The sequence below is a fragment of the Prionailurus bengalensis genome, chromosome B2 (assembly GCF_016509475.1).
Source record: "Prionailurus bengalensis isolate Pbe53 chromosome B2, Fcat_Pben_1.1_paternal_pri, whole genome shotgun sequence".
In the NCBI taxonomy this organism is placed as follows: Eukaryota; Metazoa; Chordata; class Mammalia; order Carnivora; family Felidae; genus Prionailurus; species Prionailurus bengalensis.
The window spans coordinates 135204960-135221264 of record NC_057349.1 but is presented as its reverse complement, the minus strand read 5'-3'; the positions used below and the strand labels follow the sequence as shown (position 1 = coordinate 135221264).

At 48.6% G+C, this 16305-nt stretch overlaps 1 protein-coding gene across 4 annotated transcripts; it reads left to right on the top strand.

Moving 5' to 3' along the window:
• Nucleotides 1–6886: 6886 nt before the first annotated feature.
• On the top strand, nucleotides 6887–14526 carry LOC122490088 (retinoic acid early transcript 1E-like). 4 transcript variants are annotated; one of them, XM_043592598.1, is made up of 6 exons: nucleotides 7187–7315; nucleotides 7933–8150; nucleotides 8712–8975; nucleotides 9160–9432; nucleotides 10242–10370; nucleotides 13912–14525. In XM_043592598.1, exons 2-6 carry the CDS (start codon nucleotides 8075–8077, stop codon nucleotides 13989–13991), a joined length of 822 nt encoding a protein of 273 aa, XP_043448533.1. In that variant the 5' UTR covers nucleotides 7187–7315; nucleotides 7933–8074; the 3' UTR covers nucleotides 13992–14525. The 4 variants fall into 4 exon arrangements, with proteins under 4 accessions (XP_043448532.1, XP_043448533.1, XP_043448535.1 ...); XM_043592600.1 differs by having other exon boundaries at nucleotides 7190–7302; nucleotides 7954–8150; XM_043592599.1 differs by having other exon boundaries at nucleotides 7191–7302.
• The last annotated feature ends 1779 nt before the right edge of the window (nucleotides 14527–16305 follow it).

Here is a 16305-nt window from a genome sequence, read left to right as displayed (position 1 = left end):
TGGAGCAGCAACATCCACTCGGGGGGAAGAGAGAATTCCAGACCCTGGGCCAGCGCTGGTGAACAGCTCTACTGGGCACACTTGTCAGGAGGCTTATAAAGTTAACATCGCACACCGCACCCATCCTCCACCCACTTCAGGGCTGTTCTCCCAGGCTTCCTGAAATGCTATTCTTGGCCAGAAACCATGCAACTCCAGGGTACTTATAATATTTGTGTATTTTTTTGTTTGGTGCTTAATTGTGTTCGGCTACGTTATTAACTGCTGAAGCTTAGACAGGATCAGCTATTGTTGTGCCTTCCCTGCACTTGGCCCTGTTCTTCCAAAACAGTTGACGTCTTCCTCAAATATTTGTTAGATCTACTGTGCTGGCAACAGTATGTACACCCGGAAAGTACTCGGTAGCCTCCGGGTGGGCTCTTTTGTGTCTCTTACAGGACATCGGAGGCTTAAAAGGAGGCATCAATTAGCACCGAGGGAGAAAACACCTCCCTTCCTCGCACCCACCAGTCCTGCCTTTCAGAAGAATGGTGCCCAGAGCCGCCGGGGTGGCTCAGTCAGTTAAGCCTCTGACTCTTCATTTTGGCTCAGGTCATGATCTCACAGTTCATGTGTTGGGAAAATAAATCAAGTTTTCCACCATAAGATGGTCGATGGGACTAAAACAAGCTCTGGTCTCTAGCTTGGAGTCCCCTCTTCCGGATTCTTCTCGCCCTGTTTGCCATCTGTGTGAAAACCACCCCCACCCCCCCAACGAATATGGAGACTGACAATGATAAATTACCCTTCCCGCTTGCATTCGGCGCTCAGATCTTTGGAGACACGGTCTCCTCGGAGCCCGCCGGTGTTAAAGAAATCTCCGATCCACCAAGATCTCCAAGTGCCGCTTGGTTTTTCTGCCAGCGTTCCAGCCTGGTTCCGGAACAATGAGTTTAAGCCCCGAATCAGGATCTGCCCTGACTGGGATTCTGTCTCCCTCCCTCTCTCTGATCTTCCTCTGTTTGCTCTCTCTCTCTCTATTTCTCAAAAATAAATAAATAAATAAATAAATAAATAAATAAATAAATAAATATTTTACGGGAGGAGGAGGAGGAGGAGGAGGAGGAGAGGAAGGGGAAGGGGAAGAAGGATGGTACCTGGCATCCCAGAGACTAGAATTCTGATAATTCCCTTCTTCCCTGTCTCAGTCTGATGGAACACAGACTGGCTGGCTTATACACAACAGAATTTTTTGCCCCACAGTTCTGGAGTCTAGGAAGTCCAAGATTAAGGCTTGGGCAGGTGTCTGGGGAGGGCCTGCCACCTGGCTCATTGACAGCTGTCTTCTCACTGTGCCCTCACACTGTAGAAGGGTCGGGGGAACTCGAGGTTTTTTTTTATAAGGGCACCGGTCCCATTCGTGGCCTGTCTTCTCAAAGGTCCCACCTTCCAATACCATCACACTGGAGGTTGGGATTTCGGCATGTCAATTTGGGGGGGACACAAACATTGAGTCTGTGGCACTCCCCTCCCAGCTGTCATCTGTGCTTTTCTCGCACAGACTCGTAAGGTCTTTCCTGCGACTTCACTGTCACCTCTCAGCCCAGGCCTGGTGTGAGGTGAGGGGCTCCAGCAGAGGGCAGTGAGTGACAGTGACACTTTCCCCTCATTGTGACAGTGACAGCAACAGGTTCGAACCCTTGGCTCTCCTAGAGGAGAAGTAAATGCCACCAAAGTGTGGTCAGAACAGAGCCAAACTCTAGGGAAGACGTGAAGCAAGGACTCAGGACAATCCTGATCCTGACGGACATTCAGCTGGAGAAAGGGTGGGCCCAGGGGAAAGAGTGGTGGGAACCAGGCCCCGAAGACCATGGGGGTGAAGAGGAGAATGGGTCCTGGGGGAGGGAGGCAGGTGGCTTTGGCCGCTCTCAGTAAAAACCAGAAGGGTCCAACTCCAGGGACCCAGGAAACCCAATTGGCAATAAGAACAGGACTTGAGCAGCAGCTTGGGACGTGCACAGAGAGAGGCACATAGGTGTTCAGGGCACAGGAAGCATAAGGCCATGTTGGGCAGTAAGGACTCCCCTGAGTGATCTCTGTAGATGTTGTAGAGAAGGTCCTCCCGCCTTCCAAGTCAAGATGCTTTGTCAACTTGATGCAGATGTGATGAGGTTTTGGGGGGACGGGAGTAGAGCGTAGAGCCCAAGGCCAAGGAAGAATTCTCAGAGACCATCTTGGGTGCACAAAGGTGATTTTACTAAAGCATGGGGGACAGGACCCGAGGGCAGGAAGAGCTGCACTGGGGTTGTGAAGTGACTCTCTCTCTCCTTCTCTCTCCCCTTCATGGGATTCTCTCTCTCTCTGCCCCTCGCTCACTTGTGCTCACTTGCTCCCTCAATCTCTCTCCTTCTCAGAAAAAGAAAAAAAAAAAAGTAAGGGCCTCCTATAGCAGAGTAACCTTGACCTGGGCAGGCTCACCTCTAAGTCCGGATGAAGCCTTACTGTCTTGGGGCAGTGGGAAAGGGCTGGCACCTCTAACGAGGTTCAGGCTTATTTCTATTTTAAAGCTGGACTCTGAGGTGAAATGTGAACATGCTTGGCAAGTTATGGTTTGAGTCAGACTAGGTTGCTGCCTTAAGGCTCACCTGGTGAGTACTAGGGTGGCAGCAGGAACCCAGGGAATGGACATACCTAGATATGGGCAGGGGCAGCATCATGGTGGGTCCAGATGATCGCTTTTCACAGGGTAGGGGAGGCCATGCACAGAGCTGCAGGCACAGGGGTCTGGTGGAAGGCACCTGAGGACGCACCTGCCTCAGCCAAGCAGGCTGGGGTTTAGGCTGCAGTCCCTGCAGCAAAGGGGATTGGTGAGCAGGGAGGAAGGCAGAAGACCAGTTTTAGAAACCACGTCTCCACAGTGAGGATTTAAAGGGGGCTGGGCATCCATGGACACTTGGGGTTGAACTCAGCCAGCTTCTTTCTGGCCGCCTGAGCCTGCTGTTCAAGGGCTACATGTCTGGACAGGGACGGGGCAGGGTTCAACTGGTGAATGTCAGTGTCCAAGCTGAGCTGCGGGGAGGTGGGAGGTAGGTGAGGCCCAGGGAGGGGTGTGTGAGAGATAAGGAGTAAAAAATGGTGGAGCCGGCCACAATGGTGGCAGCCAACCATGTCTCATAGTCTTCCTGGCAGAGGAAGGGTCAATGCAGGGTTCACACTTATCGTGGAGCCCTACATAGGGCTTGATCCCATAACCCTGAGATCATGACCTGAGCTGAAATCAAAAGTCTGATGCTCATTTGATGGAGCCACCCAAGAACCCCTCATAATCCATATTTTAAATCAATTTCTTAGATAAAGACAGAAGACACGATTGTCCTCTAAGGTGCTACAAAGCCAAAAGGGATACAAAGTATGTTAGATGAGCCACCTGGGTGGCTCAGGAGGTTAAGCATCTGACTCTTGATTTTGGCTCAGGTCATGATCAAGAGTTCGAGCCCCTCATTGGGTTCCACGCTGGCAGTACAGAACCTTCTTGGGATTCCCTTTCTTCCCCTCACCCATGTGCATGCTCTCGCTCTCGCTCTCTCAAAATGAATAAACTTTTTTTAAAAAGGTATATTGGATGACAGAATCAAACTCTAAAACTTGATGATACGATGGACCAATGGACTAAAAGAAAATAGTGCTGGCCAACAGTTATAGAGTCTATACCATGCCTTTGCCATTGTTCCAGGTGCTTCAAATGCTTTGCTTCCCTTAACCCTCACAAGCATGGGAAGTAAGGTAATTAATCATTTCTATATGATGGATGCACGTTCTGGGGTGAGGGCTCAGAAGACCCTTCTGCACACCTCCAGATCTCTTACCCTGTAGCTCTCTCCTCTCTGGTACTCCGCCCCGTGGATTCTAGCCCCCTGGCTCCTTTAAATTCTCAATGCCACTTTCTCTGCTCGGAGAGATTTCCAGGCTCCCTTTGGGTTCCCCTCCCAGCCCTGCAGTTTGGAATCCCTCTCCGGGCAGGAAGCCAACACAGTCAGAAGGATCACTTCCTTAGTGTCCCTTGTCCTGGGTCCTGCACTGCCTGTTATCCGCTGTCCAAAGCACATTGTTTCTTTTTTTTTTTTTTGTATTTTTCATCTAAGTTGAGGGATAAATCATATTCCTTTATTACAGCTGTAGCAGAATCAGAGCCTGTTTTTTTAATGAAAAATGCTTTATGACTCATTATAAAATCTTTTTAATTATAAAAATTTCAACCGATACGAAGTCTTATAAAGTAAAGAAGTGAGTATTCCCCTCCGCTATTCTCATCTCACACCAGAGAAACCACCAGTGTTAACAGTAAACACATTAAGTCATTTCCACTTTTCTCCAAAGGACCCTCTTGTGAAGTTAGAGTGTTAGGGAACCAGGCTGCATCACTGACAGACGAACCAAGCGGCACTCGGGGATCTTGGAGGATCAGAGGTTTATTTACATCGTTGGACTCCAGGGAGACGGTCTCTCCAAAGATCTGAGTCCTGAGCATAAACATAGGGGACAATTTACAGTCTGTTTCTTCCACATTAGTTGGCAATTTGGCACACGTGGTAAGCGGGGCAGGAAGAAGAACCCGGAAGGAGAGTCTTCGGGTGAGGACTGGAGATGCCCCCTCTGTCGGCCATCATATGACATCATTTTTCCCTATCAAGGTCAGGGTTTGGTTTTTTTCCCCATCAGTAGAGGGGGAGTCTTTGGCAGTGCTGGGAGGATTGGAAATGAATGTTCCTGAGAAACTCTGTCCCTGTCACCTCTCCCTCATTATCTCTCCCATGGAACATGTGGGCTGGATGTCATTCTATATTGACTTCCCTTTCACTGTCCCAAAGGCAGGAGTAAGAGTCACGTGTCCATCTTAAAATCTCTGTGACAGCCACATAAAATCATGTACATGAAAGTGTTTGGAAAACTTTGAAATCATTACAATTGGTAGTTACTATTATATTATCATATGTGTTTATGTTTCATATTAATAATAATAATTGTTATTATAGAAGATTTGATGATACCTTTAGGGTCCATTTTTATCACAAGTGAAAGGTTCTCTTTACCATAAGCCTACTCACACTCTCTGAGGTCTAAGGCAAAAGCAATCCTTATGTTTTCAAATGTATCTTTAAGTGGCTTCTGTTGTGTGGGGTCAAGATCCCATACGTGGGAGGACCTGCAGCCCAAAGTGAGCCACTCTCTTTAGGGCTCAGAAGCCAGTTTTTCAACTTCAAAGTCACGCACAAACACACCCTTAAAAACTTTATGATTTATAAAAACTTTATAATTGCTCTTGTTCATGGAATGGCAAAAAATTAGGCTGATACTTCTTTTCTTTTGCATTATTATCTTCTAATTGTATCTCTGACTCTGCTCTGGATCTGAAAGCAATGGGTTCCTTAGGGTTTGCTCTGGAAATAAAAAACAAAACAAGATAGCAGAGACTGCTATTTTTTGTGTCCAGTTATTTATTCCTGACTTCCTAAAAAATACATACATTTAACGAAGTTCAAGCATCCAATCAAAAAAAATTCTGGGTAGGGGCCTCTGGGTCACTCAGTCCGTTGAGTGTCTGATTCTTGATTTCAGGTCAGGTCATGATCCCAGGATCATGCTCAGCATGAAGCCTGCTTATGATTCTCTCTCTCTCTCAGGGTGCCTGGGTGGCTCAGTTGGTTAAGCATCCCACTTTGGCTCAGGTCATGATCTTGCAGTTTGTGGGTTCAAGCCCCACATCAGGCTCTGCATTGACAACTCAGAACCTGGAGCCTACTTCAGATTCTGTCTCCCTCTCTCTCTGCCCCTCCCTTGCTTGTGTTTTCTCTCTCAAAAATAAATCAATGAACTTAAAAAAAAATTGTTTTTAATGTTAAAAAAAAATAAGAATAGAGAAGAGGAAGAATAGTTTGTGACAAAGCTGGGTGTGGGTGTCAACTTCTAGTCTCCTCTCCAGTGATAATGAGTCAACCCTTTCTGGTTGCCAAAAGGTTGTTGACAATTGAGTTCCTTTTGGCAGATAAAGGGAGTTCAAAGACAACTGCTCCCTGCATTGGCTGTTTTTCAAGAGCCTTCAGCTTAAGATAATATATCAAAGCAGTTAACCATTTGTTTTCTTTCCTTTCCTTTGTTCTTGGGGAGCCAGGAGTGCCTGAGGAACTTCACACACATCCCATCTGGGGTGGGGAGAGTGTGCTAGCTTGTACTTTGCCCTCAGCCTGACTTATGCTCCTTCATCATCTGGTAAGAGGCTGGTATCCAGAATATATAAAGAACACTTACATGGAATAATATGGAGGAAATAACCCAGTTTAAAAATGAGGCAGGGGCACCTGGGTGGCTCAGTCAGTTAAGCATCCGACTTCAGCTCGGGTCATGATCTCGTGGTTCATGAGTTCGAGCTCCACGTTGGGCTCTGTGGTGACAGTCCGTAGCCTGAATCCTGCTTCAGATTCTGTGTCTCCTTCTCTCTCTGCCCCTCCCCTGCTTGTGCTCTGTTTCTCTCTCTCTCTCAAAAATAAATAAACATTAAAAAAAAATTTTTTTTAAGTGAGAGACGGAGACAGAAGAGAGAGAGCACAGCAGCGTGCCCTTGGGGGTTGAATTTCTTTTATTGACAGTTGTTAACCGGGGGTGGAATATTTATTACTTAGTTTGGGGATACAGAGTTTCCTGCTCTTTCTTCATTTCTGGTCAAGTGTTTGTTTTCATGGCACCTGCCATCTTGGGCCTGGCTGGTTTGATCCCGCTTCTGTGGAGTGCTGCCAGGCAGGCCTCTGACATTCCTGACAGCTGGCCATGACTTTCTTATTAGGGGCCTCCACGTGTCTGGTTAAAAACCTACTGCCTACTCCAACATGTTTGATCTAGTTAAAGGAAGGCCAGTGGTACAGACCCACTTAACCAAGCATCGGGGAAGGCCCAGAGTCTGATTCACAAGACAATACCAAATGGGTCTGACTTGCCTTTTAAATAACCGGCAGAATGCCAGGCACACAGTGGGAATTTACATATGAGGTGGACAGATGGTGTTATGGACTGAATGTGTCCCTCCAAAACTCATATGTTGAAATCCTCAACATGAAGACATTAGATGATGAGTCATTTGGGAGTAATTAGGAAATGAGGGTGAGGTCTCCGTAGGCTATTAAAAAAACAAGAAGGGCTTGTTATCGCCTGCTTCTCTCTGCATGGTGAAGACACAAGGAGAAAACTGCTGTCCACAAGCCGGGAAAAGGATCCTCATTAGACACAGGACCTGTCGGTGTTTCGATCTTGGGCTCTCCAGCGTCCAGAACGGTGAGCTATAAAGGTTAGTTTCCTAAGCTGCCTGGCACATGCTGGTCTGTTAGAGCAGCCCAAGCTGGCTAAGCTGTTGGATGGAGAGGTAGACCGGTTGTAAAAGTGAGGGGAATGGGCTTCAGAGCATTTAGTTGTGAGGGGAACTTTCGAGTGATGTGGGAAATTTCAAAGTGACCCCAAAGCTTTGTTCTTAGACTGCCTTTCACAACTCAAAACTCAGAGCCCCAAGACTTTTTCTGATGAGAAACTGCTTGGCTTGGCTCGGCTCCACAAGTCTTGGCTCCCACAGGATTGCTGGACTTGACTGTAAAGCCGTCTTTGATGATAGACCAGGTGCTAGGTGTCTCCAGCTCGTTCGATGAACCCGTGTGTACTTGGTGAGAGTGAAAGTCAATCAGTGATGAGGGTGGGAGAAGGGAGACGAGAGAGGGGAGAAAATGTGGGAAGAAGGAGGAGGAGATGGAAGACAGAAAGAGGCAGTTGGTGGGCGGAGAGGGGAAAGGAGCTCACGCACCTGCCAACAATCCCACTCACACCAGAGGGGTTTTGAGGAAAGTGGAGAGGGATTTTCCAAGTGAACTTTGTTTTGGACCATCCTCTCTCTCTCTCTTGTTTTTTAATGGTTAGCTCTATTTTGAATACGTACAGAACTCTCCCGCGGTACACCTTACTTCTGCCGGATTTCAGCAGGGCCACCGGGTGTGACGACTTTGGAAAGTGGCCCACAGCTACTTCTTGCTGATTACCCTCCAAGGCGTGGACATCAGCAATGTCGCTGGCATACCACGCTGCACATTTACTTTTGTCAATGCTGCCGCCGGTACAAACCTGGAAGACGCTGGACCGTGAGTGTCCTGGGATCTGGGAACCTGGCTGGGAAGATGAGAGAAGGGAGGAAGGAGAGGGTCTTCCCCAGGTTTTAGGCAAGTGGGTGCCCGTCCCTGTGTGTTTAAGGACGGGGGCCCCGGCCCGAGGCTCCTGCCTGTACTGTGCTCCCAATTCCCAGCTCTCCCTCTCCTGCTGAGTCCCCACCTCCTCTTCCAGGAAGCCTCTGCCGGTTACTCGGGAACCATCCTGAATTAGTCATGTGTCCTGTGGTGTCTTTTCCGTTCAAAGTCCTGTCTGTTCGGCTAGATTTCAAGCCCCAGGAGGGCAGACACTGCCTTGTACTTTTATTACCTGAGACCTTGGCAGAAGTCACTAAAAATACTTGCCAGACGTATCCTCCGGGGGACAGCCTGTGTGTCCGAGGGGTCTATGGCATCCAGGCACTTTGCTAAAGCTCAGGCGGCAAGAGGTGGGGACTAAGGACGCAGAAGGTTGAGGAGCTGGAGTGGAGACCCCTCCCTCTGCAGAAGGACCTTCTGAGTGAGCGTCGGGGCCTCGGCTCCCTTTCTCTCTCACAGATACTCACTCTCTCTGCCTTGACCTCACCGTCAAATCTCAGTCTGGACCCGGACACCCTTGGTATGAAGTGCAGGCCTCAGTGGACGAAAAGCCTGTCTTTCAGTATGACAGTGACAGCAGCAAGATGAAACCTTTGGGTCTCCTGGGGGCGAAAGTAAATGCCACCAAAGCATGGACAGAATTGACCCAGATGCTGGGAGAGGTGGGGCGAGCGCTCAGGATGATCGTGTCTGACATCAAACTGGAGAACAGCGTGACCAGGGGTGAGTAGGAGAAGGGGGTAGGGAGGTGGAGATAGTCAGCCAGAGAGGGAGGAGCCAGCACAGGCAGGGAAGGGGCTCTGGGACGAGAACTGAACGTTGGTCCCGCCTAAGAGACACGGTGGACCTACTGGGAGGTGACGGCGCTAAAAGAGTCCAAGCCAATGACTTTGGGCGTGAATTGCAGGTCCCCCCACCCTGCACATCCAGCTGTCTTGTCAGTGTGAAGCAGAACGAGGCACCGCTGCGTCCTGGCACTTCAACATCAACGGGCAGCCAGCCCTCCTCTTTGACGCAATGAACATGACCTGGACAGTCACGAGTCCTGGAGCCAGAGGCATCAAGGAGGAGTGGGAGAACAAGGGACTGGCAGACTATTTCAGGAGGATCTCAATGGGAGACTGCCGTCACTGGCTTAGGGAATTCTTAGAACACTGGGAGAAAGTGCTGGAGCCCCCAGGTAACTGAGCAGGGGGAGGAGGATGCAGTACATCTCTTTAAAGGTCTAATGCCTTCCCTGTGTGGATAGAGCATGTGTGTGCAATTAAAGATGGGAAGGATCCATCGACTGACTGGCCTCTTGGTGGACTGGAGAGTCAGTGGCTGCCACAGGACCTCCACCATCCCCCGTTCCCTGCCACCTCCCTCTGCACAGGGGCCCCCGTCCCGCTAACCAATGATCCGGTCACCCCGGACTGCTAGGTGGGCCCCAAATCTACGTGCATCCCTGGGCTTGAGCCTTCTCTTCTCCCTCTGTCTTACCTGTTCTTGACCCAGAGCAAAGGTCACTTCCAATGAAGCCTTCACCAACCCTCCCCCACCCCACAGAACTAAGCACCCCCGATGCCATCACCTCAAATAGATCTGTCCACAGAGAACATGTCAAACGGTCTGATAACCAGATGGACATCAGCTGCCTCCCTCAGTAGAAATATGCGCTCCGTGAGGACAGGGCACAACCCCCTGTTCATCTTTAGACCCCACCACCTGATAGACTGGCTGCCACATAATGAATCAACACATTTGGGGGTGACAGGGTGCTCAGGAAGGTATTTTATTTTTTACTGAAATGCAATTCGTATATGCTGTATATTATTGTACAGATGTACCATATAATGATTCAACAATTCTATACATTACTCCGTGCTCGTCGGAATAAGCGGACCCTTAATCCCCTTTGTCTATTTCACCCATCCCCGCCCCACCTGACAAGCACCAGGAAGGTGTGTTCTCAGGTTTGACAGGGCTTTCGCTTTTTGTTTGTTTTAGTACCACCCAAAAAGGTCCCAGATGCTGACCGGTCTTTACCCATGTCATCAGTTGCATGCATCATCCTAGGAGTGATTGTCATCAGCTCAGTCATCACTGTCATCTGCTGCAGCATCTCAAGAAAATTGGGTAAGTGTATCGCAGGCTGGCCTCTGGCTGTGGGGGAGGATGCAGTCCGGTAAGGACTTGGGACAGGTGACCCACGGGTCTCGCCCCAGCCCCTGTCCACTGATCCGTCTCTACACAGAAATGATGCACTTTCTCAGTGTGGAACACACCCCCCCCCCACACTGGGGCAGGGGTCACCCTGACGTCTACTCCTGAGGTGGGGCAGGGGCTAAGATCCACGTCTGGGGTGGGCGTTGCCTGATTGCAATCTAGCCCATGGTTCCCTCAGACCTTTGATGGAAAATAAAAAAACTTTGCTGTCTGAGGATAGCACCATGTACTCAACAATTTTTGTAATGTTCTGATAGCTGTTCCACTATCAGATGTTTCTTCTCTGGATCATGAGAGAGCAGCGATGTTAGACCAACCCTTGGTGGCAAAAAACAAAACAAAACAAAACAAAAACATTAATGGCAATCTGGCTGCCAATCTAACACATGATCTTCTAACCCTTCCTTTGCATTCTTTCCATCAGACTTCCTTCTGTGTCAGGTGGAATGGAGTGGGTGCCTGCATTTTTATTTTTATTTTTTATTTAGTTGAGAGGAAAATGAGCTAGGAATATATGTATTGTGGTTTAACTCGTGTTTGGTTAACTTTGTATTCACACTCACTTCTGTGTGTAGATAAGTTCTTGCTCGGCAGAAGCCACAGGTCCACTCTGCTGACTGACTAGATGTCATAACACAAAAGTAGAGGACCATATGGCAAAGTGACATGTGAATTAACTTATCTGTTTACATATTAATATCTCCTATGGTGCCTGGCTTAGTTCCAAGGATAAATGATAGTGTGATATATTTAGAAATAAAAAAAAATATATAGAAATTGATAAGGAAGGGTGCCTGGTGGCTCAGTCAGTTGAACATCTGACTTCGGCTCAGGTCATGATCTCACGATTCATGGGTTCAAGAACCATGTCAGGCTTTGCACAGACAGAGCAGAGCCTGATTCAGGTTCGTTGCCTCCCTCTCTCTGCCCCTCCCCCACGCATTCTCTCTCTCTCTCTCTCTCTCTCTCTCTCTCTGAAAAATAACTAAACCTTAAAAAGAAAAGAAATCGGTAAGGAATAAGCTGCTACACAAAACTTGGATGATTCCTATGGATAGGAAGTTAAGAAGAAACTGTCAGACACAGAAGAATATATATTCTAGAACTCTACATAAATTTCAAAACAGACAAAACTGATATTTGATAATAGAAGTCAGAACAGTGGATACTGATTAGGAAATGGTCTATAACTTGACCTGACAGGTGATTATGCAGGTGCATTTCACTTTTAAACGTACATCAAGCCAGGGGCGCCTGGGTGGCTCAGTCAGTTGTGTCTGACTTTGGCTCAGGTCGTGATCTCGCGGTTCGTGAGTTTGAGCCCCGTGTCAGGCTTTGTGCTGACAGCTCTGAGCCTGGAACCTGCTTCAGATTCTGTGTCTCCCCTTCTCTCTGCCCCTCCCCTGCTCATGCTCTGTCTTTCTCTTCCTCTCAAAAATAAATAAACATTAAAAAAAATTTTTTAAAGGGGGGGGCGCCTGGGTGGCTCAGTCGGTTGAGCATCCGACTTCGGCTCAGGTCATGATCTCACGGCTTGTGAGTTCGAGCCCCGCGTCGGGCTCTGTGCTGACAGCTCAGAGCCTGGAGCCTGCTTCGGATTCTGTGTCTCCCTCACTCTCTGCCCTTAACCCACTTACAGTCTGTCTCTGTCTCTCTCAAAAATAAGTAAACATTAAAAAAATTTTTTTAATTAAAAAAAAGTACATCAAGCTGACCCTAAAGATTTATATACTTTATTGTATAGGAATATTACATTTCAACAAAAAAAGTTGTTTTTTTTTTAAGTAGATGTTCCGGTTTTCATTAATGTCTTGACAAACTGGTAGTTCTCTAGTCAGTAATATCTTCAATTGCGAATTAAATTATAAATACATTGGACTTTTTTTGATGAGAATCATACATATATATGGTAAGAGACATAGAGACAGAGAAAACTATTATTACATGCCAGACAGCACCAGACTCCACTAACCAGTCCTGTCCCACCATCTCCCTGGCCTTAAGAACTCATTTCTTTCTCCTATTGCCGTTATCATCTGTATAACTTCCTCTCCAGGCTGACCCAAAGAGACTTCACACATTGAGGTACAACAGTTTAGAAAAGTTGACACCTTGGGGTTAAAGTCACAGTTCCTGGGGTTCTCTGTGAACTCCAAAGTCAAGATTCTGATGATCAAAATAACCCACTCCATATAGGATTCAGTGAGGAACTATGTTACTAATGTGGGAAATGATTCAACTCTTTTAGTTGTTCAACAGAACAGCAAGGTTCAGCCTGCTCTGTTTTAAGTCTGGGCCCTGAAGTGAAAAGTAAGCTTACCGAATAATAGTGTCCCAACGTGCTTGGCACATATCAGTAGTCAGACAGGGGCCACTGTCCAGAAAGGGCCCCTGCTGTGAGTAGTAGGACAGCAGCAGGAGCCCAGGGTTTGTGTATAACAAGACTTGGAACAGGGGCGGCAGCACGGTGGGTCCAGATGATCTCTTTTCACAGGGTAGGGGCCTGCACAGAGCTGCAGGCACAGGGGTCTGGCTTTAACCCCAGGTGGAAGGTGCCTGAGAAGGGCTCACCTGCCTCAACCAAGCAGACTGGGGTTTAGGCTTCAGTCCCTGCAGCAAAGGGGACTGGTGAGCAGGGAGGAAGGCAGAAGACCAATTTTAGAAACTAGGTCTCGGGGCGCCTGGGTGGCTCAGTCGGTTAAGCGGCTGACTTCGGCTTGGGTCATGATCTCACGGTTCGTGGGTTCAAGCCCCACGTCGGGCTCTGTGCTGACAGCTCAGAGCCCGGAGGCTGCTTCTGATTCTGTGTCTCCCTCTCTCTCTGCCCCTCCCCCACTCACACTCTGTCTCTCTCTGTCTCTCAAAAATAAATAAATATAAATTTTAAAAAATTTAAAAAAGAAAAGGAGCTAGGTCTCAACAGTGAGGATTTAAAGGAGGCTGGGCCTCCATGGACACTTGGGATTGAACTCAGCCAGCTTCTTTCTGGCCGCCTGAGCCTGCCGTTCAAGGGCTACATGTCTGGACAGGGACGGGGGCAGGGTTCAACCGGTGAATGTCAGTGTCCAAGCTGAGCTGAGGGGAGGTGGGAGGTAGGTGAGGCCCAGGGAGGGGTGTGTGAGAGATAAGGAGTAAAAAATGTATCTTCCCACGCTTCCTCCACCTTTGGGAAGAGCCTCCCCCGCTGTGTCTCAGAGGGCTTCCCATCAGAGCGAGCATCAGCACTTGAGAAAACAGAGAGCTCTGTGTGCCCATGGCACATTCCTATTTTGTTGTCTGGCATTTCTTGACATTGCTTTTGCTGATGTGACAGAGGAGAGAGGTGATTCATCAAAACCAAACGAGGAAAAGAGCTGACGGGAAGGGTCTTAAATTAGGAAACACTAGGCAGGGGGTAGACCCAAGATAATCTGACCCAGAATCTAACATAAACACTTCTTTTCCTCTGAAGCCCAGAGAAGCCCAAAGAAGCCCAAAGAAGCCCTTTACCAGGAAGCAAGGCTCAGCTCTCCAGCGCTCCTTAGCGTCTGACCACGGCTGCCTCGCTGTTCTTTCGTTCTCACTCTGGCAGCAAACAGAGAACATGAAGAGATTCAGGGGAGCCTGGGTGGCTCTGTTGATTGGGCATTCGACTCTTGATTTTGGCTCAGATCATGATCTCAAGGTTTGCGAGATCGAGGTCCATGTGCAGCTTCACGCTGACAGTAGGAAGTCCTAACGTTTCTTCATGCTCATCAACCATTTCAAGAATTTGTGGATTTCAGGATAAAATCTCTTCCTAATGCCCCTTCCCAGGTAAAGCCTCTTTTTGCTCATGGTCCATCCTAAACGTGGGCACAGCTGCCTATTCCTGCTGGAGGATGTATTCAAGAATGTTCATGATAGCTTGATTCATAAGAGCCCCCGGAATATGAAACAAATGCCCATCAGGAGATGAATGGATGAGTGAGTTATAGTACTGTGCAACTGGATATCTACTGTATTTAAAAAGAAAAAAACTGGGGCGCCTGGGTGGCTCAGTCGGCTGAGCGGCCGGCTTCGGCTCAGGTCATGATCTCACAGTCCGTGAGTTCCAGCCTTGTGTGGGCTCTGTGCTGACCGCTCAGAGCCTGGAGCCTGTTTCGGATTCTGTCTCCCTCTCTCTCTGCCCCTCCCCGATTCATGCTCTGTCTCTCTCTGTCTCAAAAATAAATAAACGTTAAAAGAAAATTTTTTTTTAAAGAAAAAAAAAATTACTGTGACATGTACGTAACTCCTGGATGAATCTGACAGGACTATGTATGAAGTTCAAGAGCGAACAAAACTAGTTCATGGTAGCACAAGTTAGAATAGTGGTTGCCTCACCTAAATACCCACGGATACATGAATGGATAGGAAAAATGTGGTATAGACAAGCCGGAGGTGGGCGGTGGGCCAGAGCAGCTGCTGAGGCTGCAGTTGCAGGCCCCGGAGTGGGTCGCCCCCGTGTGGATGGGCGTGCGACGCTCACAGGCTGAGCACACGCCCACGGCCCCTGCGTCCTCACCCCGCACCGGGACAACCCGCACCTGCACGATGCTGTGGACAGGCCCGCTGCCTTCCTGGACATTCTGGCCCCGCCCTATGACCCAGACGATGGCCCGGACTGCCACTATCGCCGGTTGTGGAGCCCTTCTGGGACAAGGAGGCCCCAGCTGGGCCTGTGACCCGCCCCGAGAAGTGTGTGTCCTGGAGACCCCACAAGCCAATGACTTCCGGTGCGACGGGGAGCCCTGTCCAGGTCCCGAAGTCTCCCCTTGAAGCCGCCGGCGCCCGGTTGCGGCGGGCCACAGATGTGCCCTGTTCACATCCGGACCTGGCTGCCTGAACACACTGGAAGGGCTCTCTCCCTAGCCCCGGGCCTGGGCGGTATATCTACTGGAACCGGCTGTAGGGCGAGCCATGGGAAGGGTGGGCGGGCGACTGCAGTGCAGAGGCAGGCGGGTTAAGGGCGTGGGGAAGGCAGGTAGGCTAGTTTGTTGCCGAATTGTTTTTAGTTCAGGTCATCAGTGAAAGCTAGGTTTAAAAAGATGAACTGCTATTTAAAGTGAGCAGCATTGCATCCACACGACTCCTGAAACAGAATGCTATGGGCACCAGTGACAGTCACAATAAAATTCACTGCCGTGAGAGGCAAGGCCGACCGATAGGGACCGACACTCTTGACCAGAGTGCGGTCCCGAACAGCCAGGGTACAGAGTTTTTATAGCTGACCACATCATCTTATCATTACCTGGGAGCAGAACAAAGGAATAGCTCCCAGATGGGGGTGGAAACAGTTCAGACATGCCCTTGCCCCAATCCAATCAAACACTAAGCCAGTTGATTTTCCTTGAACTTCGGTTCCCTTGATTGATAGGATAAGGCTGTTATCTCTCTTAACCCGCAGTGTTAAAACAAAGCTGTTATTTCTTAAGGCTACCGGTTAGCCCTACACTACAGTTTAACCCTTACAGAGGGGCAGAGAGAGAGGGAGACACAGAATCCCAAGCAGGTTCCAGGCTCGAAGTTGTCAGCACAGAGCCCGATGCGGGGCTCCAGCCCATGAACTGTGAGCCCACGAGCTGTGGGATGGTGACCTGAGCCGGTCAGACACTTAACCAAGCAGACTCACCTTTAATGCAAAACTATATTATCCTCAAATGACTTTTTTTTTTTTTTTTTTTTTTTTTGGTCTTGGTGTGTTTGAAGAGACAGTAGGTTAAATCTGTGCTTTCTAACCAGAAGATTCAAGGAGCTGAATTGGTATGTTTCCAAACAACTGAATGTAAAACATTTCTAGCCAGCTGTTGAATTCCATGCCCCTATTTACTTCCAGTATTTTCCT